The sequence below is a fragment of the Poromitra crassiceps genome (genome assembly GCF_964638095.1).
Source record: "Poromitra crassiceps genome assembly, chromosome: 3".
In the NCBI taxonomy this organism is placed as follows: Eukaryota; Metazoa; Chordata; class Actinopteri; order Beryciformes; family Melamphaidae; genus Poromitra; species Poromitra crassiceps.
In genome coordinates, this window is record NC_139625.1 from 38,061,892 (window position 1) to 38,085,891 (window position 24,000).

The window sequence follows — 24,000 nt, forward strand, 5'->3', positions numbered from 1 at the left end:
GCTAGATTCTGTGTTCTAGTTAGTTCCGGTTAATGGCTAGAGTAGTCAGATTGTCTGATTTTCTCCCCCCCCTTTACGGCTCTCTCCTCTCTCACACTCTAAAGCATGGCACTCCTTCTACTCTAAAGCATGGCATCCCCTCCTTTCCCTGGTCTCTCCACATATTCTCTATCATAAACCCCCCTTGCTCTCTCTCCCCACCTCCTCCCCTTCCTGAACTTTCCTCCCCCACTATTCTAAAGCATGGCACCTATTCTACTCTAAAGCATGGCACCCATTATCTTTCTCTTTCCCCTTCCCCTGCTCCTTCCCCGCCTCTCCTTCCCTGCTCTCTCCTCCCCCACATTTCCCATTCTCTCCCCACCTCCTCCCTTTCCCTGCTCTCTCTTCCCCCACATCCCCCGCTATACCCTCCCTCCTCCCTTCTCCCGCTCTCTCCTCTTTCCCCCTTCCCCTGCTCCTTCCCCACTCCTCTCCTCCCCAACATTTCCCATTCCCTCCCCACCTCATCACTTTCCTGCACTCTCCTCTCTCACATTCCCCCTGCTCTCCCTCCCCTGCACCCTGTCCACCTCCTCCCTTTCCTGATCTCTCCTCCCCCACTATTCTAAAGCATGGCACCCATTCTACCCTAAAGCATGGCACCCATTCTATTCTATATTTCTATATTCTCTATATTTCTCTATCATGTGATTGTTCAATGTGTTATTATTACTACTGTAATTTGCTACTGTTGTGTCAGCTAGAATTAGCTAGACATATTTTCTGTGAAGCTCTCTGAGACATGCTTGTGAATTAGGGCTATACAAATAAACTTGACTTGACTTGACCTTGCACTGCAGCAACTATGTTTCATTTTGTAACATTTGGCCGTGAGATTTTTTTCAATGTCAAAAGTGTGCCTAAGTTGCCACAAAAAAGGTTGAAAAACACTGACTGCCCTACCTCAGTTCCTTCTATTGCACTTGGTCTTCTCTCTCACACCAAGCTTTCGATCAGCACGCTTCCAACAATTACAAATGGATGAAACTACCCACCTCCAGTCTGTCACATCTTTCTCTTGCCCTACACCACCTCATCTTATTTTCCTCTGATATGTCTCCCTCTCCTCCAGAGGTGCCCAGGATCACCTCAGAGCCGCAGGATGTCGACGTGACGTCAGGAAACACTGTCTACTTCACCTGTAGGGCTGAAGGCAACCCCAAACCCCAGATCATCTGGCTCAGGAACAAGTAAGACGCAGTGTTGTGACTGCATCAAGAAAGACCTCGCTTCAATTCAACTCAATTCAAAGACCTCGTCTTTTTTTGTGCTTTGAAAAAAAAATCCGTGTGTTTACAGTAGGTCCCACAAATTGTTGACATTTAAGACGGATAAACAAAAGTCGCTGATGAGTTCTGACATCAGCATTCGCAGTTGAAAAGTTGTCAGTGGAAATACAATCATCAATGAGAGATTTAAGTTTTCGACAAGGATTTCTGGATTTGGAAAATGTACATGTGCTATATACACGGTTAAACCTGTTGTTGAGATGTGTGTGTGTGTGTGTGTGTGTGTGTGTGTGTGTGTGTGTGTGTGACTCCTCCTGGCAGCAATGCTCTGAACATGCGTGATGACAGTCGCCTCAACCTGTTGGAAGACGGGACGCTGATGATCCAAGACACCAGGGAGACGGACCAGGGAGTCTACCAGTGTATGGCCAAGAACGTGGCCGGGGAGGTTAAGACTTCGCAGGTCACACTTCGATATTTTGGAGCGCCGTGTAAGTAACTACATCCCTACGGAGTGTGCAGGTTAACATCACATTACTTGATTTCTGAATAATGAGTTCCTTCAAACTTTCAAAAATTCTAGCTTGCTGCCTCATAGGGCCGCAAAACTGCCAAAATTGCCAAGGTTCAGCTTTAGCCTGTATCATTTCTATATTTGTCAGAATTGGAGAGGACTGGTGACATTTTTCTATTTGACAGGAGTCAAAATGAGGTTTCCCTGGCCCCTGGGGGACTACAGGTGTCAGTGTAGCTATTTCTTATTGAAGTCAGGATCAGGGTCTAGAAGTTAATCTCTAGCTAGGGGTAAAATGCATCCCAGATTGATTGCATAGGTTTACTCAAGCAGAGAAGCACAGGTGGTTTTGTTGTTGTTGTTGTTGTTGTTGTTGTTGTTGTTGTTGTTGTTGTTTAAGAAGAACCAATATTACGTGATGGTTTATGTTGTTTTTTTTTTTACCTTTTTTGGTAAACGATCATCTTAAACAAGTGTGTTTAGTTGTAGTTGGGAGAATTTAAACAACAGAATTTAAACAACTAGAAGTGCAGTGTGATCTCTGTTTTGAGAAGGCAGGTGCAGCACTCAGTGTCTGCTGTCTGCAATGTGAGAGGTCACCTTCAGAGTTCAACAGGTCAAATAACTGGGAGATCCCACTGAGCCGTGAGCAAAGCCTGCTTGCTTATGGGAAAAGTGTTCCCCTCCTCATACATGCACACAGACACAAATATACATTCTGTCCTCTCTCTCTGTCCTGTCTCTGTCTCTCTGCCTTACACAATATGCATGCACACACATCCAACAGTTTTTGCGCTGATAGCTGTCGCCGTGGGAGATTAGCGTGGCTGTCTCCATGTGACCCTAAGGTCGTCGCCTGGGTGACGGATGGCCTTAAGGGCGACCCCTTGTTAAGGAAGAGTTTCTGAAAGCAGATGTTGTGCATTTCCTGTCTCCATGTGATTGTAAACGCCTGGCCCCTCGCTGTGTACATATTTCCTCCGACCCTACTGTAAGCACTGGCCAAATATGGACAGGGCTCACCCGCGGCAGGGATACACATGGGAAGTTGTTTTCAGCGGTAGTCAGAGTGTCGTTACTGACGGTTATGTACACATGCAGACATGATCTTTGAAGCGCTGACTTTCAGCTGGCGCAGCATGTCTCTCCACAGCCTTCTCTTGAACATTTTGCTTACATTGAGGCTAGTTTCCCAGCGCCTTACACTTACTCAAACCAGATGAGAAGAAGCTTTCTCTGAAACCATGTCCTCACCCTCTCACCTAATTAATCAAATCTCTCTCCCACATTCTCTTCTCCTCTCATTGTCCTCCCCTCTGCCTCTGCCCACTCCCCATCCTTCTCCCTTCTTTCCCTCCAGCACGGCCCAATTTCGTGATCCAGCCTCAGAACACGGAGGTGCTGGTAGGGGAGAGCGTGACCCTAGAGTGCAGCGCCACGGGTCAACCCCAGCCCCGGGTGTCCTGGACCAAGGGTGACCGGACCCCCTTGCCCAATGATGCCCGCATCAACATCACCCCCTCCGGAGGGCTCTACATCCAGAACGTGGTGCAGGCTGACGGCGGCCAGTATACCTGCTTTGCCTCCAATAACGTCGACACCATCCATGCTACAGCTTATATCATCGTGCAAGGTGAGAACCAGAATAGTTTCTTGCTCAAGTCTTGGATTCATGTATGAACAAAAAGTAGATTGTATCCTGGACAGTGTTGGGCAAGTTACTTTCAAAATGTAATATACTACATATTACTAGTTACTGTCATTTGAAAGTAATAAGTTACTTTACAATATTACTGTCTGTGTAGAGTAACTCGTTACTTATTACACTACTTTTGCATTACTTTTACCAAAATAACTGCAGTAGCAGAATGACATCGCCGGCCCAGAACCATCCCGAAAAACAATTTCAACCGTCTTGAAGTCAGTGTAAACCGTCCAAAATTCAAAATGTTATCTTTTTCCTTTGTTATTCTCATCTATAGTGGTTATTTGCATAAAAAAACAAAATTTGATTAGGAAATTATTATATCTTTATTTAAATATGTGCTTTTGATCAAAGAAAATGTAACTCAATTTGTAACTTGTGTTACTTGACAAAGTAACTGGTATAATATTACTGAAATCCTATTGTAATAAGTTATATTACTGAGTTACTGCTAAAAGTAATATATTACATGTAATATATTACTTTTATAATGAGTTACCCCCAACACTGATCCTGGATTGCATGTGAATGTTTTATGTATGAATGCTTCGAGTATATTTCAAAACATAAACAATATAAATGGATAGCCATTAACCTGAGCTGTTTTGGCAGCTTCCTGTCTTTCACATCAACTTCCTCCTTTGCCATAGAGTATCTCGCTTCTTGCACTGCCAAGCTCTCGTTGCGGTGCCACCAGTGCTTTTGGAAAATCTAAGGCTGGAGACACATGAGATTAAAATGCATTGCATCACACACATCATACTTGCGATGTCTTACAATGCCTTGCGACACACATCACTTAACGATGGATTTCACCATTTATTTTCTTTCTCAGTGGGACATCTGCTCACATCAGATGATTAGGCAACACCCTTAACGATGTAACTGATATGTCAGGTCCTCTAATTGCACAGGAACTGACACAATCCTAAAGTAAGTCCAATCAAAACAACAGGAAAGACAGACAGAATCATTCTCCACGCTCCACGGGGACTCGCACAGGACCCTGCCGATGTTGTGTCGTAAATATCAAAAATCCTTTTTATTATCTGGGCGCTGCCGCGCTAGATCACAGATCTGACAGTCGATTGTGAGACTGAGTCTGTAAATCATTCACACTACCAGAAATGTAATTTAAAGCCCCAACATGTAGAAAGCTACAGGATGCGAATAAATGCTCCTTACTCCCTGATTGTACGTTCAGATATCAGCCTCATTTTATGGTTTCTGCTTGCCCTCTTTCTCTGCATTGTTTATAACTGATCCACTGAAAAAATAGCTCCAAATATCCCCAAATCTTGCTGTCGACTTGTTTTATTGAAGAATAGAGCAGCTAATCAAGCTATATTAACTCATTAACACATTTCACTTCCTATACGTTCATCACAATAAAAGCGTCCCGTTAGTTTGTCAGCGGAAAGCTTTTAACATGAAGGAGCTGCAGGAAGAAATGGAGTTACTTTGATGCTCTGACCCGCTCCCCAAAGATACATAATGCAGGAACAGGCGTTTTGGGGCGCGGAGTGGAAACAATAGAGGTGCCATTCTCCCTATTAGAAGTCGCCGTAGGGGTGTCACGATACACTCAGTTCACGATACAATACGATACACGATATTGGGTTCACGATAACGATACGATACGATATTTTAACAATATTTTTTTGCGATCGATTTGTAAGTTGAGGGGGCATCCTCCACGTTAATTTGAGTAATTTCACCATTTTCATCCTCCGTGTCTGTAATGTCCCTCGTCTGTTCAAACAAAGCAAGCATGCAATCAGATGCAGATCAGTGCCACCATGTTCAGCTTCTTTTTCTCGCGATATGAGATTTTTAAGCAATACAAACAAGAAAAAACAAAACCCGTAGAAGACAGACAATACAAAATAGGTGCATGGTTGCATGATGTCATACATGTATACAATCTCCTGAATAATTGTGATGCAATGACAACCAAGTGTAAAAATAAAACCAAAATAATAGAGACAAGGAAAGAACAAGAGGGGGGTGGGAAGAGGGTAGGGTAGAGATGTTGGGGGCTACTAATCTAAAGTTCTTGCGTCAAATTCCTTATGATAATAATCTAAGAAGGGGTGCCAAGTCATTTCAAACTTTTCCAGAGAGCCCTGGACTGTGCATCTGACTTTTTCTAGTTTAAGAAATGACATTACCTCACGAATCCAGCGTGAGTGTGATGGAGGTGTGGGCGATTTCCAGCTAAAAAGAACAAGCCGGCGAGCTAGTAATGTTGAAAAGGCCATTAGATCTGATTGATGTCTGGATGTCCCACTGTTGCTAGGGGCAACCCCAAATATTGCAGTAATTGGATCTGGGTCAATCTGTTTTTGACATATATATGAGAATGTATTAAAAATGTCTGACCAGAATGTGTACAATTTTGGGCAAGTCCAAAACGTGTGGCCTAGAGTACCCGGAAACTGATGGCATCCGATGCAATTTGGGTCTGAGCCAGGATATATCCGGGCCAGTTTGGCTTTACAAAGGTGTAAGCGGTGGAGTATCTTAAACTGTAACACACCATGTCTGATACAGACAGAAGATTTATGTATTTTACTGATAGCATTTTTCCAGATTTCGTCAGAGAGCTCTGTGTCCAAGTCTTCCTCCCACTGTACTTTCAGGTGGCGCAGCGAATAGTCTTCCATTTCTTGAATCATACAATATAAATTTGATACGCAGCCTGGTAAGGGATTAAGTTTCAGATAATCATCAAATGGGTAAGCCAGAGGTTTAGATGGGAATGTTGAGAAATGTGTGCGGGTGAAATCGCGAATGTGTAGGTACCTGTAGAAGTGAGACTGTGGTAAGTTGTACTTTTTAACAAAATGATCAAAGGAACCAAACGTCCCATCAATGAAAAGGTCCTCCACACAACGTATTCCCTTTCCATACCAGAACTGAAATGCTGTATCTGTCAAAGAAGGTTTAAAAAGAGGGTTCAAGGTAAGAGGCATGGACTCCAGGGCTTGCGTATGCCCAAAATGTTTACGAAATTGGGTCCATATGCGTAGGGTACCTCTCACAATAGGATTATCCGTATGGACACCTACAGTCATTGGCAGCGGAGCTCAACGATACATATTGTCACTTTTTGATATCGCGATATATTGTGGGACGATATATTGTGACTAGTGACTACTGGAGAGTCAGTTGACAGCCGGAACAGGGACGGCACCCGGGTAGCAGTATGGGTTAGCTCCCCAGCCTGCGTCTTCCGTGAGGAAGAAGCCCAACAACCCACGAGAGGCCTTTTAGGAGGGCCATTCAAGCCGCAAGTGGAGACTGCAGTGCCACCAAGTACTGGTACTGCATGGTGTCCACCAAGATACCATCACCTCGGAATGAGATGTTTGGAGCGGGGGAGTCTGGTGCAGCGCACAGGTCCTAGACCTGGTGAGACGAGGGAGGAGCCCGGCCGGGTGGCAACCCACAGGGCCCGGTCCCTCTACGTACCAGAGCCCTCCCCCTCCCCTGGTCCCGGCAGAGTAGTTCCGGAGCAGCGGATTGAGTGGCCCTGACCGCATGACCACCTTCGACCCTTCCTGGAGGGCTGACCGTGGGTAGCTACTGGGACGTAAGTTGGGGCTTGGCCAGCCCCGGCTGGGTCACCTGGGCAAGGGTGTATGATGTTGCGAGACCCGAAACATCCTATGACCCCAGGGTACATCACTGAGGATACATCCCAGTTGCATCCATGCAATGTTTTTTTTCTTTGACATCCCTAGAAGTCAGTGTACCATCAAGATCATTTAGAAGCTGTTATAAATAGTTACATATTGGGGCTTAAATCTCCATTGGGATAGGCAAGTCTGGTGTAAATCGGCCCGATAATCCTGTAGTGTAAATCTCCCCTCCTGCCCCCAGCCGTCCCCCAGTTCACCGTCACGCCGCAGGACCAGTCGGTGCTGGAGGGTCACACGGTGGACTTCCCCTGCGAGGCCAGCGGCTACCCCCAGCCGGTCATCGCCTGGACGCGGGGGGGCAGCCCGTTGCCCCTGGACCGCCGACACCTGGTGCTGTCCACCGGCGTGCTCCGCATCACCCGGGTGGCCGCCCACGACGAGGGCCAGTACGAGTGCCAGGCCGTAAGCCCCGTGGGCACGGTGCGCACCGCCGTGCAGCTCACCATCCAGCAGAGAGGTGAGGAGTGCGAAGGGATGCTGTGAAATGAATGGAGATGATTAAACAGGACATGACCATAATTATGTTGTCAGTGGTAAGCTGATTTTATATATATTTTTGCAATACGGCTGGGCGACAATTCAGTATTATCGCAATTCTGCTGTCTAAAGTTGAACTGACAATTTTATTTAAAAAATTACAAAATGAGATAAACGTTTTCAGGAATATGTTTTGACAATTGCAGTTTTATTCGACATCACACCTTTTATTACTATTCTGTTCAATGGAATGAACATTGAGGTGGAGAGATTACATCTCCACGCTGGCCTGGGAACGCCTCGGGATCCCCCAGTCAGAGCTGGCTAATGTGGCCAGGGAAAGGGAAGTTTGGGGTCCGCTGCTGGAATGGCTACTGTACATCCACGACCCGGCCCGGCCGGATAAGCGGTTGAAGATGGATGGATTCATTTTCATCATTTAACATGATTTGGCATACATGAGCCACATCATGATATTATATTGATATAAAAAAAATCTTTATGATTATCATGATATTGATTTCAACCATATCGCCCAGCCCTAGGTTGCAAGGTTAGGTTTTCACTCCAGACTCCTATACTTTTGTCCACATAATTGATGTTACTGTAACTGTTATGTACACTATATGATGTAAACAGGCTTGACATAATCCAATCATTGTGATTATTTGTAAGTTTCAAAACACTTTCTCACGTTCGGGTTTACAAGCACAGAACACAGCATCCATTGACTACTGCATGCCGCAAGACATATTTGAGTGCAAACAGGCTAAATGTTTTAGTGTGGCTGCCGTAAAGCCCTCTTCAAACACGTTGTGTTTGTGTAAGAGGAGGGGAGTGCGAGGTGGTAAAATGTTAAGAGGGTGGGAGTGGTGCCGTGCCCTCCATCCACGGCTAATTTGTCCTTTACGCATGCAAGTCTGCCATTAGACTGTAACAGTGCCTGACCTGTATACAGTGACTGACAAATAGCTGTGCGCGTGTGTGTGTGTGTGTGTGTGTGTGTGTGTGTGTGTGTGTGTGTGTGTGTGTGTGTGCAACTGTGCAACTGTGCATGTGCGTGTGCGCACATGATCTTTATATGTGTTTAGTGTATAGGTTTCATCTGGAGTGTGAATGTCAGCGTGCACGTGCCTTCTTGTTCGCAAGAAGGCACAAGTTAGTGTATGTGTCACACTATGTGCATCTTTGTGGGTGCAGAATGGGCGTATCGGTGTGTGTGTGTGTGTGTGTGTGTGTGTGTATAACTGAAATTATAGGCTTGGCGCAGCACAGGAAAGCATGGCAGTCTGTAATCCCTAGATGACACCATGTTTTTCCATGTAGTAATGGCTGTTAACATGGCCCAAAGTACACGTTGCATAAATGGCCCTGCACTGTTCAAGCAGCGTATGAGCCCACAACCAAGCTGTCAGTGTGTGATAGCTGCTTTATGCTAAGAGGGGTTAGCAGAGGGATACTGAGCACTCGAGATAAATGAGAGATAGAGAAAAGGGAGTGATTTCATGCATTCAATAGGGATGAGATTTTATAGAGAAAGATTTCGGTTCCCCTGCTTCCTGTATTGTTTCATGTGTTTTTTGTGTTTCTCTGATCACATCCCCCATCATACACAGAGTGGTATTGGCAACACATGCACTCCAAAGAGGCGTGTGCTGTACACCATGTAGCGAACCTTCTGTTTTAGGAAATTCAACTTTGATTTAAAGGCAGTTAATGGGCTACATGCACAACTCCACTACTTCCTGAAATTAGTACAGCTTCTTTATTTCCTGTCATCACTATTGGATGAACTGATTAATGTCAGGTGCAGTCACAACAATGATCAGGCACACTGATTCATCAGTTCATCCAATAGTGTAGGACAGGAAATACATAAGCTGTACTAATTTCAGGAAGTAAAGAAGTTGTGCATGTAGCCTATTAGTGTCAGACTACTATGAGACAGCCCCCCACTCTTCCTCTCTGGGTTCTACTATGAGACATCCCCCCCACTCTTCCTCTCTGGGTTCTACTATGAGACATCCCCCCACTCTTCCTCTCTGGGTTCTACTATGAGACATCCCCCCACTCTTCCTCTCTGGGTTCTACTATGAGACAGCCCCGCACTCTTCCTCTCTGGGTTCTACTATGAGACATCCCCCCACTCTTCCTCTCTGGGTTCTACTATGAGACATCCCCCCACTCTTCCTCTCTGGGTTCTACTATGAGACATCCCCCCACTCTTCCTCTCTGGGTTCTACTATGAGACATCCCCCCCACTCTTCCTCTCTGGGTTCTACTATGAGACATCCCCCCACTCTTCCTCTCTGGGTTCTACTATGAGACATCCCCCCACTCTTCCTCTCTGGGTTCTACTATGAAATAGCCCCCCACTCTTCCTCTCTGGGTTCTACTATGATACATCCCCCCCCACTCTTCTTCTCTGCATTCTACTATGAGACATCCCTCACTCTTCCTCTCTGCGTTCTACTATGAGACATCCCCCCACTCTTCCTCTCTGGGTTCTACTATGAAACAGCCCCCCACTCTTCCTCTCTGGGTTCTACTATGAGACATCCCCCCACTCTTCCTCTCTGGGTTCTACTATGAAACAGCCCCCCACTCTTCCTCTCTGGGTTCTACTATGATACATCCCCCCCACTCTTCTTCTCTGCATTCTACTATGAGACATCCCTCACTCTTCCTCTCTGCGTTCTACTATGAGACATCCCCCCACTCTTCCTCTCTGGGTTCTACTATGAAACAGCCCCCCACTCTTCCTCTCTGGGTTCTACTATGATACATCCCCCCACTCTTCCTCTCTGGGTTCTACTATGAGACATCCCCCCACTCTTCCTCTCTGGGTTCTACTATGAAACAGCCCCCCACTCTTCCTCTCTGGGTTCTACTATGAGACATCCCCCCACTCTTCCTCTCTGGGTTCTACTATGAGACAGCCCCCCACTCTTCCTCTCTGGGTTCTACTATGAGACAGCCCCCCACTCTTCATCTCTGGGTTCTACTATGAGACATCCCCCCACTCTTCCTCTCCGGGTTCTACTATGAGACATCCCCCCACTCTTCCTCTCCGAGTTCTACTATGAGACATCCCCCCACTCTTCCTCTCTGGGTTCTACTATGAGACATCCCCCCACTCTTCCTCTCTGGGTTCTACTATGAGACATCCCCCCACTCTTCCTCTCTGGGTTCTACTATGATACATCCCCCCCCACTCTTCCTTTCTGGGTTCTACTATGAGACATCCCCCCACTCTTCCTCTCCGAGTTCTACTATGAGACATCCCCCCACTCTTCCTCTCTGGGTTCTACCATGAGGCACCCCCCCACTCTTCCTCTCTGGGTTCTACTATGAGACATCCCCCCACTCTTCCTCTCTGGGTTCTACTATGAGACATCCCCCCACTCTTCCTCTCTGGGTTCTACTATGAGGCATCCCCCCACTCTTCCTCTCTGGGTTCTACTATTAGACAGCCCCCCACTCTTCCTCTCTGGGTTCTACTATGATACATCCCCCCACTTTTCCTCTCTGGGTTCTACTATGAAACAGCCCCTCACTCTTCCTCTCTGGGTTCTACTATGAGACATCCCCCCACTCTTCCTCTCTGGGTTCTACTATGAGACATCCCCCCACTCTTCCTCTCTGGGTTCTACTATGAGACATCCCCCCACTCTTCCTCTCCGAGTTCTACTATGAGACATCCCCCCACTCTTCCTCTCTGGGTTCTACTATGAGGCATCCCCCCACTCTTCCTCTCTGGGTTCTACTATTAGACAGCCCCCCACTCTTCCTCTCTGGGTTCTACTATGATACATCCCCCCACTTTTCCTCTCTGGGTTCTACTATGAAACAGCCCCTCACTCTTCCTCTCTGGGTTCTACTATGAGACAGCCCCCCACTCTTCCTCTCTGGGTTCTACTATGAGACATCCCCCCACTCTTCCTCTCTGAGTTCTACTATGAGACATCCCCCCACTCTTCCTCTCTGGGTTCTACTATGAGACATCCCCCCACTCTTCCTCTCTGGGTTCTACTATGAGACATCCCCCCACTCTTCCTCTCTGGGTTCTACTATGAGACATCCCCCCACTCTTCCTCTCTGGGTTCTACTATGAGACATCCCCCCACTCTTCCTCTCTGGGTTCTACTATGAGACATCCCCCCACTCTTCTTCTCTGCGTTCTACTATGAGACATCCCCCCACTCTTCTTCTCTGCGTTCTACTATGAGACATCCCCCCACTCTTCTTCTCTGCGTTCTACTATGAGACATCCCCCCACTCTTCCTCTCTGGGTTCTACTATGAAACAGCCCCCCACTCTTCCTCTCTGGGTTCTACTATGAGACATCCCCCCACTCTTCTTCTCTGCGTTCTACTATGAGACATCCCCCCACTCTTCCTCTCTGGGTTCTACTATGAGACATCCCCCCACTCTTCCTCTCTGGGTTCTACTATGAGACATCCCCCCACTCTTCCTCTCTGGGTTCTACTATGATACATCCCCCCCACTCTTCCTTTCTGGGTTCTACTATGAGACATCCCCCCACTCTTCCTCTCTGGGTTCTACTATGAAACAGCCCCCCACTCTTCCTCTCTGGGGTTCTACTATGAAACAGCCCCCCACTCTTCCTCTCTGGGTTCTACTATGAAACAGCCCCCCACTCTTCCTCTCTGGCTTCTGAGACGGCCGGGATTTTCCCAGGGCCAGGTGGCTGAGAAATGGGAATCTAAGAGGAATGTTAATAGAAAGGGGAGGGGGGGCTGAGCAGCTAAGCCCCGCCCCGCTCCTGCCACCCACCCCAGCTGTGAAAGGGATGTATCATGAATCTTTGTTGACAGTATAACACAATGACTCACCCCGTATCTCTGCTCAATTCTGTTTGTGTGCGTGTGTGTGTGCGTTCTTGTGTGTGTGTGTGTGTGTGTGTGTGTGTGTGTGTGTGTGTGTGTCTGTGTGCACGCACGTGTGTGTGTGTGTGTGTGTGTGTGTGTGTGTGTGTGTGTTTGTGTGTGTGTTCTTGTGTACATGTGATCGAGTTACAGTCAATGATTGTTGACCTACTCAATTTTTGTACATGAATGGAAAACATCTCTCAAATTCCATTTTTGAAAACATCAGCTGTTCTCACTTAATGTAATCAGAACAATACTTTAGTTTATGACTTGTGGCACAAACTCGAGCCGCTATGGGTCTTTACTACAGTACTACATTCATTCTTCTTAGAATATGCCCACATCCCTGTTGAGCTGCAGACTGTTGAGCTGTAGACTGTTGAGCTGCAGACTGTTGAGCTGTAGACTGTTGAGCTGTAGACTGTTGAGTTGTAGACTGTTGGAGCTACAGACTGTTGAGCTGTAGACTGTAGAGCTGCAGACTGTTGAGGTGTAGACTGTTGAGCTGCAGACTGCTGAGCTGCAGACTGTTGGAGCTACAGACTGTTGAGCTGTACACTGCTGAGCTGCAGACTGTTGAGGTGTAGACTGTTCGAGCTGTAGACTGTTGAGCTGAGCTGTAGACTGTTGAGCTGTAGACTGTTGGAGCTGCAGACTGTTGAGCTGCAGACTGTTGAGCTGCAGACCGACTAAATTCGACTAAATTGAGGCTACTTTTTTTTGCAGCCCTGTAATAGAGGAAAGAAAAATAGCAACTGCAGACTAACACAAACTGCATGTGTATTTTCTATAAGCATACTGTATGCTAGACAATAGATTACAGTACAATAGAACGTACAATTTGAGACTCCACATCTCAAAGCAATTGTAAATATCTTTTAAATCTCATGTCTGCTGTGCTGTGATTGATTACAAACATGCACTTTACATGTACCTCGAGCACTGGTGCATAATCATTAACATGTGTGTATGTGTGTGTGTGTATGTTTTAACTCATTCAGTAACGCCTGTTTTCACAAATGCTCCAAGGGACCTGACGGTGGAGTCTGGCCAGGACGTCCAGATTCCCTGCAGCGCTCAGGGCCAACCACAGCCCGTCGTCACCTGGAACAAGGTTAGAGGCCAGAGCCACTATTGGCTGACAGGTTAGAGGCCAGAGCCGCTATTGGCTGACAGGTTAGAGGCCAGAGCTGCTATTGGCTGAGAGAGACGGCCGTCGCCCCCGTCACCACGACCATGGCGAGGTTATATTAGGGTGACGATGGCCGATGGGAGCGTGTGATGTGGGAGGGAAGGGAGAGGCACTGGGAAATGGTTTATGGTCTGTTTTGTTGAGGGGTTACACCCCAAGACAGTGAAGTAATTCAGTGATTAATAAGTTTAATCCTGTGCACGCTCAAGTTTCCATAAAAAAAAAAACTTAATGCAGAAAGCTGCTGTGAATCAGCTCTTAAGTAGGAGTCCGTTGAAAAGTGAACGGCACAGTGGCCTACTTACTTTCCAGGTCCCATCTGTGAGGCTCTCAAACACTGTCTTGTTATTTGACCCCCGCCTCCACACACTACAGTAGATCCCAGGGTCGTAACCTTTGTCCCCCCCCACCTGCTTTCCCCCAGGATGGCATACAGGTGACGGAGAGCGGCAAGTTCCACATTAGCCCCGAGGGTCTGGAGGTCAAGGATGTGGGCACGGCCGATGGTGGCCGCTACGAGTGTGTCGCCCGCAACCCCATCGGCTACCAGGCTGTCAGCATGGTGCTCACTGTCACGGGTAAGATGCAGCCAACAATGTTCTCTAGTAGGGCGCCCGGGTAGTGCAGCGGTAAATTCCCTGCCTACCAACACGAGGGTCACAGGTTCGCACCCAGTGCTCCGGCTTGGTCGGGCATCCGTACAGGCACAATTGAGCGTTTCTGCAGGTGGGAAGCTGGATTAAAGGTATGTGTCCTGATCGCTGCACTAGCACCTCCTCTGGTCGGTTGGGCCGCCTGCTCAGGTGGAAGGGGACCTGGGGGGAATAACATGATCCTCCCACGCCCTACGTCCTGCTGGTGAAACTCCTCGCTGCCAGGTCAAAAGAAGCGGCTGGTGACTGCACATGTATCGGAGGAAGCATGTGCTAGTCTACAACTCTCCTCAGATCGGCAGAGCTGGTGGAGCAATGCCCGAGACAGCAGGGGGAATTGGCCAAGTGCAATTGGGGAGAAAATGGGATGGGGAGGGGGATGAAAAGGATTTAAAAAAAGAACTTGTACTGAAATATCTGAAATCCTCTGGCAACTTGTGACTTCCAATAATAGATTGTCTAGAAACCTGCATCTCTCTTATCCATTGCTACACACACAATAACTCATATGACATCAGTATAACTATCATGTGAAAGAGATCGTTCATTTGACCAGTTTGCAGTCGTCACCTTGAGTGAACAGTCCAGAAAGCCAGAAGCAATCCCCTGGAACACCCACTGAATTAGTCAAACTCCTCTGTAACGCTATCAGATTGCTGTCAGCTCCTCCCTGTGTGTTGATGTTTCCTGCAGAGATTCCTCAGGTCAGACCGCAGCACTCGGCTGGTGAACCGTAAACTGTTTCAATGTGCTCCGTTGTTGTTGGCCTCTCTCAGCCCTCACGTCACACACACTGTTTGCAATGGCACACTCAGACCAAGCAGTGCGCCAGAAATGTGTCCGCTCCAACTTAGGCAATGAAGCTGAAGTGTAGCACCTTTAAAGCAGTTACGGTTAACTTGTAACTGCTTATGAAGCAGTCTAAATGTAATACTGAGGCCTCAAATCTTACCTACATCAGCAAATGAGAACATCGACGAGGTGATCGGCGATTTCTATATTGTCTATATATAAAATTGAGGATGTGGGCGATATTTATGTTTGTTTATATGTTTTAATTCTGTGTCTGGCCACAGCTACGCTGTTTCAAGTACGATCGGGCTGAAACTTTCAGGCGTTGTAAAGGGCACCTGACAGAGCCGGACTTTTTAATTAGGCTAATTAGCTAATGATGTGATGTCATCAGTGATGATGTCAAAAGTGATGTCATAAGGGCACGCACACACGCGTGCACACACACACACACACACACACACACACACACACACACACACACACACACACACACACACACCCACAAGGAGGCATTGTGACAAGACTGGTCAGTGATGTCAAACACACACACACACACACACACACACACAAGGAGGCATTGTGACAAGACTGATCAGTGATGCCATAGGGACACACACACACACACACACACACACACACACACACACACACACACACACACACTGATGATGTCATCAGTGATATAATAATGTGAGTTCAGTGATGATGTCATCATCAGTGATAATGTCATCAGTGATGTCATCAGTGTGAGGCTATATAAGTGATGGGAGTATACTCCCATCACTTTGCAGGTAGAATCGGGAGGAACCAGACGGAGACGATGGCTTCCACCCCTGGGCTGTGCGGGTGACCTGACAGAGCCAGATTTCTTAATTAGGTGATTGCCCTAATTACGATGTCATAGAGCAGGCGAGGCAGCGACACGCAGTGGTCATCAGTGATGTCATAAGAGCAAGTGAGCTACGGGCGAAGCACCTGAGCCTGATGCCTAGTTATTCCAAATGCCTCTTATGAGGGTATCGCATAGCATCCACCACGTGTTACGTCCGTGTGAAACGGAATGTCATTTCTAATGATGCAGTGATCAAATGGCAGGGGAGGCACGCTGACTTGGGGAAGCCCTGCCTGGCCTGCCACAGCTCAGACAGCCTGGTGGAGACAGGGGGAGGAGCGTCAGTGTTCAGCAAATGCAATTTTCGTTCTGGGCGAACAGTACCGCTTTTGTCCACAACCGCCGCTACAATAAACACTAACCCTAACTAGGGCTGTGTAATCTTCACTGGCCTCAGGGTTTGATTCGATTATGATTCATTTGTCAACGATTCCACGATGCATCTTGATACAGCTCAAAGTATCCCAGCTCCAAGTATCACATCCTCAATTTTCAATATTACTGCACATGGCTATTTTTTCATCAATTAATGCAAGCAGTCAGATAAATATCCACTCTCTATCAACTCAACTTTTTTTTTTTTTTAGAAAGTGCTTTCAAATCTGAATGTCAACATAAATTTGAAACAAACGATTCACCCGTCAACGATTCGATTCGATTTGATTTGATGCATTGCAATGCATCTTATAAATGATACATTTTGACACCTAACCCTAACCCAAGTGAAAGTTCCCTGTAACGGCTTTAAAGGCGCTCTCACCTATTCTGTAGGAAGTACATTATATTGTTTTCCAACCTTTCGTTTAAATATGTTCTAACCGCCGTTAACCTCACACACAGGCATAGCAGGTGTTAAAAATTACTCATTCCAAAATTATTCATCCCACATTAATGAAAATATTAGCTTAGCGAGAGAGTGAGAGGGTTTTTGTGTTCATTGTTCAAAGTATTTGATACTGCAGGGACATGATTCATCCTTCATTACCAACTTTAATAATAAGTATACTTCAGAGTTGAAGAGAAAATTGCTTGGCTGGGGAACTTGGTTACAGAGCTGTTAGAACAAACGTTTTGTCAGTTTAATTAAGATCAAAAAACAAATGATGTTCAAGTCGAGCTGAAATTAAAGATGACTTTTTAACTGTTTTAGATCACATCCCTGGTCATAGAGTACACCTATTTAACAATGTATGCCAAAACAAAAATCACAAATCCAATTTCTTTGGTTTTTCACATCAAAACGTCAACCATGTTGCCTTCATTCATAACGAAATCTACAGTGTGCTTACGTCAGCTAGTGCTATCAAACTCCAACCCAATCTCAACCAATATCATGACATGACAGCTGTCAATCAATCTTCATGGCTAGAAGAAAATAGCTGCCTACATGGGCAGAATTTGCTAGCCCATAAATGTTAATATACAGTACTTAGCTAATAAATATGTAACATTAAAAAAAACAACGATAATGTCTTCATTTAATGTAGATGAAAAGGACATGTAATTGGCTTGGTAACTTGCATCCCAGGAATCTCGCTATTTACTCAGCATTATATTATATTATATTGTGTTTTTGTACATAGACTGTTATTGAAACGTGACACTCAGGGCAGGGCATTCGCCTCGCATTCCCTCAGTCCAGTAACCCCATGCCAGACTTTTCAACAGTCAAAGCAAACTCCTCCACACTGTATGTCCCGCCTCTCTACCCTGTTTCACTCAGGAGTCACATACTGTGCAAATGGTTTCAGCTCGACTTTAAATTAGACTTACAATGAAACGAAAGTATGTACTAAGAGGCACAAAATGAGACATGTTGAAATGGAACAGAATTCATGCCGTGTCCTGGAGTTTGCAGTTGAGTCCTGTCTGATGGAGGGTGGTGTTCATTGTAAACACCCTCATAAAGACTTGAGGTCCAAACACATGCATAACTTCATTGAACTTGGCTGTAAGCAGTCTCTACCTCTCTCTGTGTCAACAGTACCTGCAGTCAGCCGAGAGGGCGACACCTTCGTGAGTACGTCCATAGAGCAGGCCATCCGCAATGTGGACAGTGCCATTGAGTCCACCAGGAGACGTCTCTTTGATGGGTAAGATGTGAGAGACACACAAATACACTCACACTCCATCACCAAAAGGACCAAATCAGAAAGACATACCGTTCACTCACTGTGCACAATGAGTGGAAAGATGCCTAATAGCGTTGTTAAAAAAAATACAGTTATGGTCATGCATATGTAAATTAGATGTAAATCCCATTATTTAGATTAGATTGGATTGAATTTGTTTTCAGTACATTTTGCAAACATAAGAGTCATTAATTTGTCTGTGAGGCCATGCTGATCAAGATTGCGCCCAATTCACACTTCCTAACACCAACTCCCCCATACTGTCATGCATATAAGGTCTTTGCAAGGTGGCATGAAGACTTGCTGCAAAGTGTGTCCTTTCAGAATGGTTGCCAGCTATCATTACTGCCAGACACAGGCGTCGTGACCAGCAAGCAGAGATGGGGACTTGGACTTGAGACTTGGACTTGAGTTGCACTTAAGTCACCCACCCAGTGACTTGAGACTTGACTTGAGACTCGTCCTCAAAGACTTGAGACTTGACTTGGACTTGAAGGTTTGGGACTTGTGAACAAGCTTTATTTTTATTTTTTTATTTTTTTATTTTTCTGTGGCATTAACATTAATGAAATGTCTACTACTAATGTCATCTCTAATCATTGCTGCTACTGTATTCTAATAGATAAGTAGTGAAGATAATACAGTACATGCTTTGGATTCCTTTGTTTTAGCTACAATGTATGCAATGTTGTAAGCAGACCGGATGGCATACACCAGATGATAGAACACTCATCCATAGGGACTTGAGACTTGACTTGGACTTGCAAAAAATGACTTGTGAACATCTCTGCCAGCAAGGCAGGCAGACAATGGAGGCTTTTCCATCCTAGAATCAAATCAAAGGCTGCTCCACTCATAAAAGCCACTTAACGTCACAACTTCGTTTGTATACACTTATTAGTGAATTAGATGAAAACTCTCTAACCTTTAACCCTAGCGCAAATAAATGCACAATTTGCCCTCGCAATGCAAGAGACCTGAGTGTTTTGTCTTCTACTTTTCTGCATCTAAAAATAAACTTTGCAATGCTTACATAAGAGCTTTTCATTGGTTTGACCCTTTCACCTCTTTTCATTGACGTGTCAAGATAAGAGGATCATCACCAAGATGAAAGGAACTAATGTCTTGAAAGCCTTTGTTTCTCCAGTGAGGTTTTCATTGCGCGCGCTGTCTCCTCCATCGCAGTAAGAGGTGTAGGTGGTTGCAATGTGACTCATAAGCGTTTCCATCCTATCCAATGATGTGGTTAGCAGAGGTGTTTTTCTTGGCGTGCCCCTCACACACACACATACACACACACACTGCCCACACAAGCATGCGTGAGTAGCCTGCGCACACATGCACCACACACAAAGGAAATAATGCTCCCACGTAAACAAACAGGTAACCCAAATTGAGTTGAGGGGATTTCCAGCTCTCATCTAATGACAATCACAGGTCCAGAGGCAGCCTTCTCCTTGGCTCTTTGAACATCCTTCAGAAAGCTCTTAATATACAGTACAGTACTACTGTGATTAGCAGCACAGAATAGTGACTTTTATAGCAGTCTCTCTCTTCATCCTCCTCATCCTCCCTCATTGTCACTGCCTACTTTCTTGGTCAAGAGTAATATCCAAGTATCACACTTTTAAAAAGCCCCTTGTCGCACTTCTCTATACACTCAAATAGCTTAGTTCAGAGGTTTTCAAAGTGGGAGGCGGGCCTCCTCAGAGGGGCTCCAAGCAGTTTCAGGGGAGGCTCAGTGAATGGAAGTGAAAAAATATGACATTAGTTACAGTATTATTACATTAGTTATCAAAAGGAGATCACATAGAAAATGTGTGTTCAGAGATACAGTAGTTCTGGGGAATTTGACTGTTTTTCCCACTTTCCCAGAGTCAGAAACGCTTCAGACAGAATTTCTTTTTAATCTGAAGTATGTCAAACAGCAGTAAGCAGGCTATCTTGTCTCAATTGGGGGTACAGTGGCGCAGTCGGTAGCGCTGTCGCCTCACAGTCAGAAGGTCCTGAGTTCGATTCTCGCCTGGGACAGTGTGGGCGCTGTGGTTGTGTTCCCCCCCATATCTTCAGTGCCTACTGCCCAGGTGGGGTATCTCGTCGTAAGGGCCTTTCTCTCTGTGTGGAGTTTGCATGTTCTCCCCGTGCTCCCCCAGGGGGTTCCCCCCCACTAAAAACATGCAGAAGATCAGATCGTCATCGTCATCCGACCAGTGACGACAACATCCGAAGTTGGTCCCCGGGCGCTGTATGAGAAAGCGCCCACTGCTCCTGGCCTGCCCCCCGGAGGAAAAGACATGCCTGGATGGGTTAAATGCAGAGGACACTTTTCACCGGCCACCGTCAGCATGAGTGTGTTGTGGCCGCATGCATGTATTGTGGTGTTCGTGTGTCAATAAAAGACGGGCTTGTCCGTTACGAGAGTTTCTTTTTTTTAATTGGTGAGTCCCTATGGGATCAAATATAATAATCACATAGTGTAGCGAAGCTTGTGGGCTTGCTGGGGGCGAAGCTTTTGGGCTTGCCTCGTGAAGTGTGCTGGATCGTGGATGAGGGCTTACGGGCTGTGATCGGTCAGAATCACAGGGATGGAGATAGGGACCGAGATGTCGGTCCTCGGACGCGGTTGAAATACCACTCGTGACCTGGCTGGGTGTAAGGCGGTCGGTCACCAGGGTCTGGCTGGTTGTAAGATAGCCAGGATTCAGCTCGGGTTCGGATTTGGTCGTGCTAATGGTTGACATTATGAAGGTAGAGTAGAGAGGAAGTAAGAATACCGGAAGTAGAAGGAAGTAGAAGGAATCTCTATAGCGTCACAGAACACCTTGTTTATATCCCCGCATTTTGGTGTATGACATCACGTCATTGGTGATGTCACAACGTTCGAGGAGGTATGACATCATCGGTTGCCCCGTAAAGTCCCGTCCGCCATCACAGTCAGCCTAGATCGCCTGACATCGCCGATGACCTCACAGGTGAACTCTGACGTCATCATTGATGATGTCATCATCATTACGTCGTTGGCGCGCCGGCTCGTGGGCGTCGACTGCCCCAAGAACAGGCCTGACGGTGGGCCATTATGGACCCTTTTCTACAGCCGCTCCCAGATTCCTGTGGGGAATCTGTATTCTTCCAGAAATGGCCGGAATGGCCCTCCAGTCCCACCTGGTATAGGCAGGGCTCGGTTGATTATTTTGGCAGTGAGGGGGGCTGTGGTCCGCTTGGCCACCGGCCGGGTGTAGGTACGGGTCTACACGTTGTTGTCCAGTCCCGTACATCACAAGAGCCAAGATTTGGTGACTGTCCTCGTTGGCCAGGATGTGTGTGGGAGCTGGGGGTCTACCCAGCAACTGCTGTAGTGAGCTGTAGTGGCCTCTGGGGGCTTGAGTTTCCAGTTGAGGAAACTCAGCGGCGTGAGGTCAGCGCGGGAGCCGCTCAGGAGCCGGGGGTCTACCCAGCTACTGCGGTAGTGAGGAGCCTCTGGTTCTGGCGGCTTGAGTTTCCAGTCGAGGAACCTCAGCGGCGTGAGGTCAGCGTGGGAGCCGCTGGTGGGGAAGCAGTTTGTCTGCCCTCGTTGGAGGGAGGCCTCTGCCCCTAGTGCCTCGTTGGCCGCCCCGTGGAGCGCCGGTGTGGCATCCTCACTGAGGGCACCGAAGGTCGTACACTCCTCCGGCATGGGGGGAGCCGACCTGAGGCCACCGTAACTTGGCTTCAACTCCTCTCTCTTATCCGCGGTCGTGTGGAGTCGGGGTGTCTCTGGCCAGCGATCTGGGCTGAGAAGAGGGTAGGGGGATCCGTAACCCCGACTGCTGGTGGTGAGTGCGGGAAGGGGCCTTCCCCGCGCAATGTCGACCACAACAGCTACCTGTGATTGCGGTGGCTCGTCCTCCCACTCTTCCCAGGCCTGCAGCAGTGTCTCAGGTAGGACTGGATCATCCCAGCCTGGTTCCCATTTCCATAGGTGCTGTATGAGCAGGACAAGATGGATCCTCCCGAACTGATGGAGGGGCAAATTCCTCGGCGGGATTCCTGCTGCAGGGCAGTGATGGGGTAAGGTTGCTCGCCTAGACCAAGGTTCGGTTCCGTAAAGGCTCTCTTGGTGCAATAGGTCTGCTCTGGGCAAATTGCCGGCGAGACGATGAGGGAGACGGCCGCCCCGTGAAGCATCTGGGGCTCCTGCCTCGCCGTCCGCAAAGGCATGTCCACTTGCTCCACTTGCTCGGACTTGTTGGCCTCCCTAGAGGCCTTGGCTGGAGTTGTCTCCATGAGCCCGGGCAGGGCCAGGAGGTGAATTCTGGGAATAGGTAGTTGAGATGGCTGGTCCCGCCCTCTGGGGGGGTCCCAGCTGTCGTGTCCAGCTATCTTGTGGGAATGATTGACGCCGGCCGGCTGACTGTGCCCTGTGCTGTTGGTCCCCACGTTCGCCATGCCTCCCTGAGTCTGGTGTATCCCGGTGGCGGGCTCGGCCGCCCCGTTGCACTCTATTGCATGCTCAGGGTCGGCGACCTCTGTCCTAGGTGGGAGTGTTGGTGGCATTGGCACTGGAACAGTGGGTTCCGTAGTTTGGGTCGTTGGCTCTGGAGCCACCGTGCTGACCTGACCCTGGTCTTGGGAGGTGCGGGGCACGGGTGAAATGTTCAGCCGGGGTGTGGCCACCGGTGAAGTGGGTGGCGCCCTCCGGGGCTCCTGCTCAGCTTGGCTCAGGGTTATCTGCTCTCTAGCTTGGAGGGCCTCGGCCTGGAACCTAGCATAGCCCTGCGCCATTACGGCTTCCATCCTTAGGATCTCTTCATGAGATGTTGCTTGCTGTGCCTTCCTCCTAGCGCTAGCACCTGGTAGGGCTCTGGCCTTGATCAATAGGAGCTCCATAAGGTTCTCTGCAGCTTCATCTGCCTTAAACTCGGCCCTTATCTGGGCTAAATCTGCCTCAATTTGTGCTACCTGAGCACGGAATCGGTTTTCCTGGTGGCTGCGGATGAGCTCCTGCCCCGGTTGGATCGTCTGGTGGGAGTGTAGGGGGTCTGGCCCCTGAGTACTACTCCTGCTGTATCCAGATTCGATCTGGTGGGGGAAGGGTTGCTCCTCTGGTCGGCGAGGTGCCGTGACCAGAGCGAGCTCACCTGACTCCTGCTCCATCTCTGAGCGTCGCAAGTCCTCTGATCTGGCTCGAAGGACCAATTTGTAGCGAAGCTTGTGGGCTTGCTGGGGGCGAAGCTTTTGGGCTTGCCTCGTGAAGTGTGCTGGATCGTGGATGAGGGCTCACAGGCTGTGATCGGTCAGAATCACAGGGATGGAGATAGGGACCGAGATGTCGGTCCTCAGACGTGGTTGAAATACCACTCGTGACCTGGCTGGGTGTAAGGCAGTCGGTCACCAGGGTCTGGCTGGTTGTAAGATAGCCAGGATTCAGCTCGGGTTCGGATTTGGTCGTGCTAATGGTTGACATTATGAAGGTAGAGTAGAGAGGAAGTAAGAATACCGGAAGTATAAGGAAGTAGAAGGAATCTCTATAGCGTCACAGAACACCTTGTTTATATCACCGCGTTTTGGTGTATGACATCACGTCATTGGTGATGTCACAACGTTCGAGGAGGTATGACATCATCAGTTGCCCCGTAAAGTCCCGTCCGCCATCACAGTCAGCCTAGATCGCCTGACATCGCCGATGACCTCACAGGTGAACTCTGACGTCATCATTGATGATGTCATCATCATTACGTCGTTGGCGCGCCGGCTCGTGGGTGTCGACTGCCCCAAGAACAGGCCTGACGGTGGG

General features: G+C 47.7%; 1 protein-coding gene across 1 annotated transcript in view; it reads left to right on the forward strand.

Moving 5' to 3' along the window:
* Positions 1 to 24,000, forward strand: part of pxdn (peroxidasin) — a gene marked incomplete at its 3' end in the record, with an annotated part of 87,976 nt that overhangs the window by 40,897 nt on the left and 23,079 nt on the right. Inside the window, exons 8-14 of the mRNA XM_083634266.1 lie at positions 1,115 to 1,232; positions 1,593 to 1,762; positions 3,146 to 3,418; positions 7,376 to 7,651; positions 13,565 to 13,677; positions 14,180 to 14,333; positions 18,080 to 18,188. Of these exons, the coding sequence (XP_083490392.1) occupies positions 1,115 to 1,232; positions 1,593 to 1,762; positions 3,146 to 3,418; positions 7,376 to 7,651; positions 13,565 to 13,677; positions 14,180 to 14,333; positions 18,080 to 18,188 (1,213 nt within the window). The remainder of the gene's footprint in view (positions 1 to 1,114; positions 1,233 to 1,592; positions 1,763 to 3,145; positions 3,419 to 7,375; positions 7,652 to 13,564; positions 13,678 to 14,179; positions 14,334 to 18,079; positions 18,189 to 24,000) is intronic.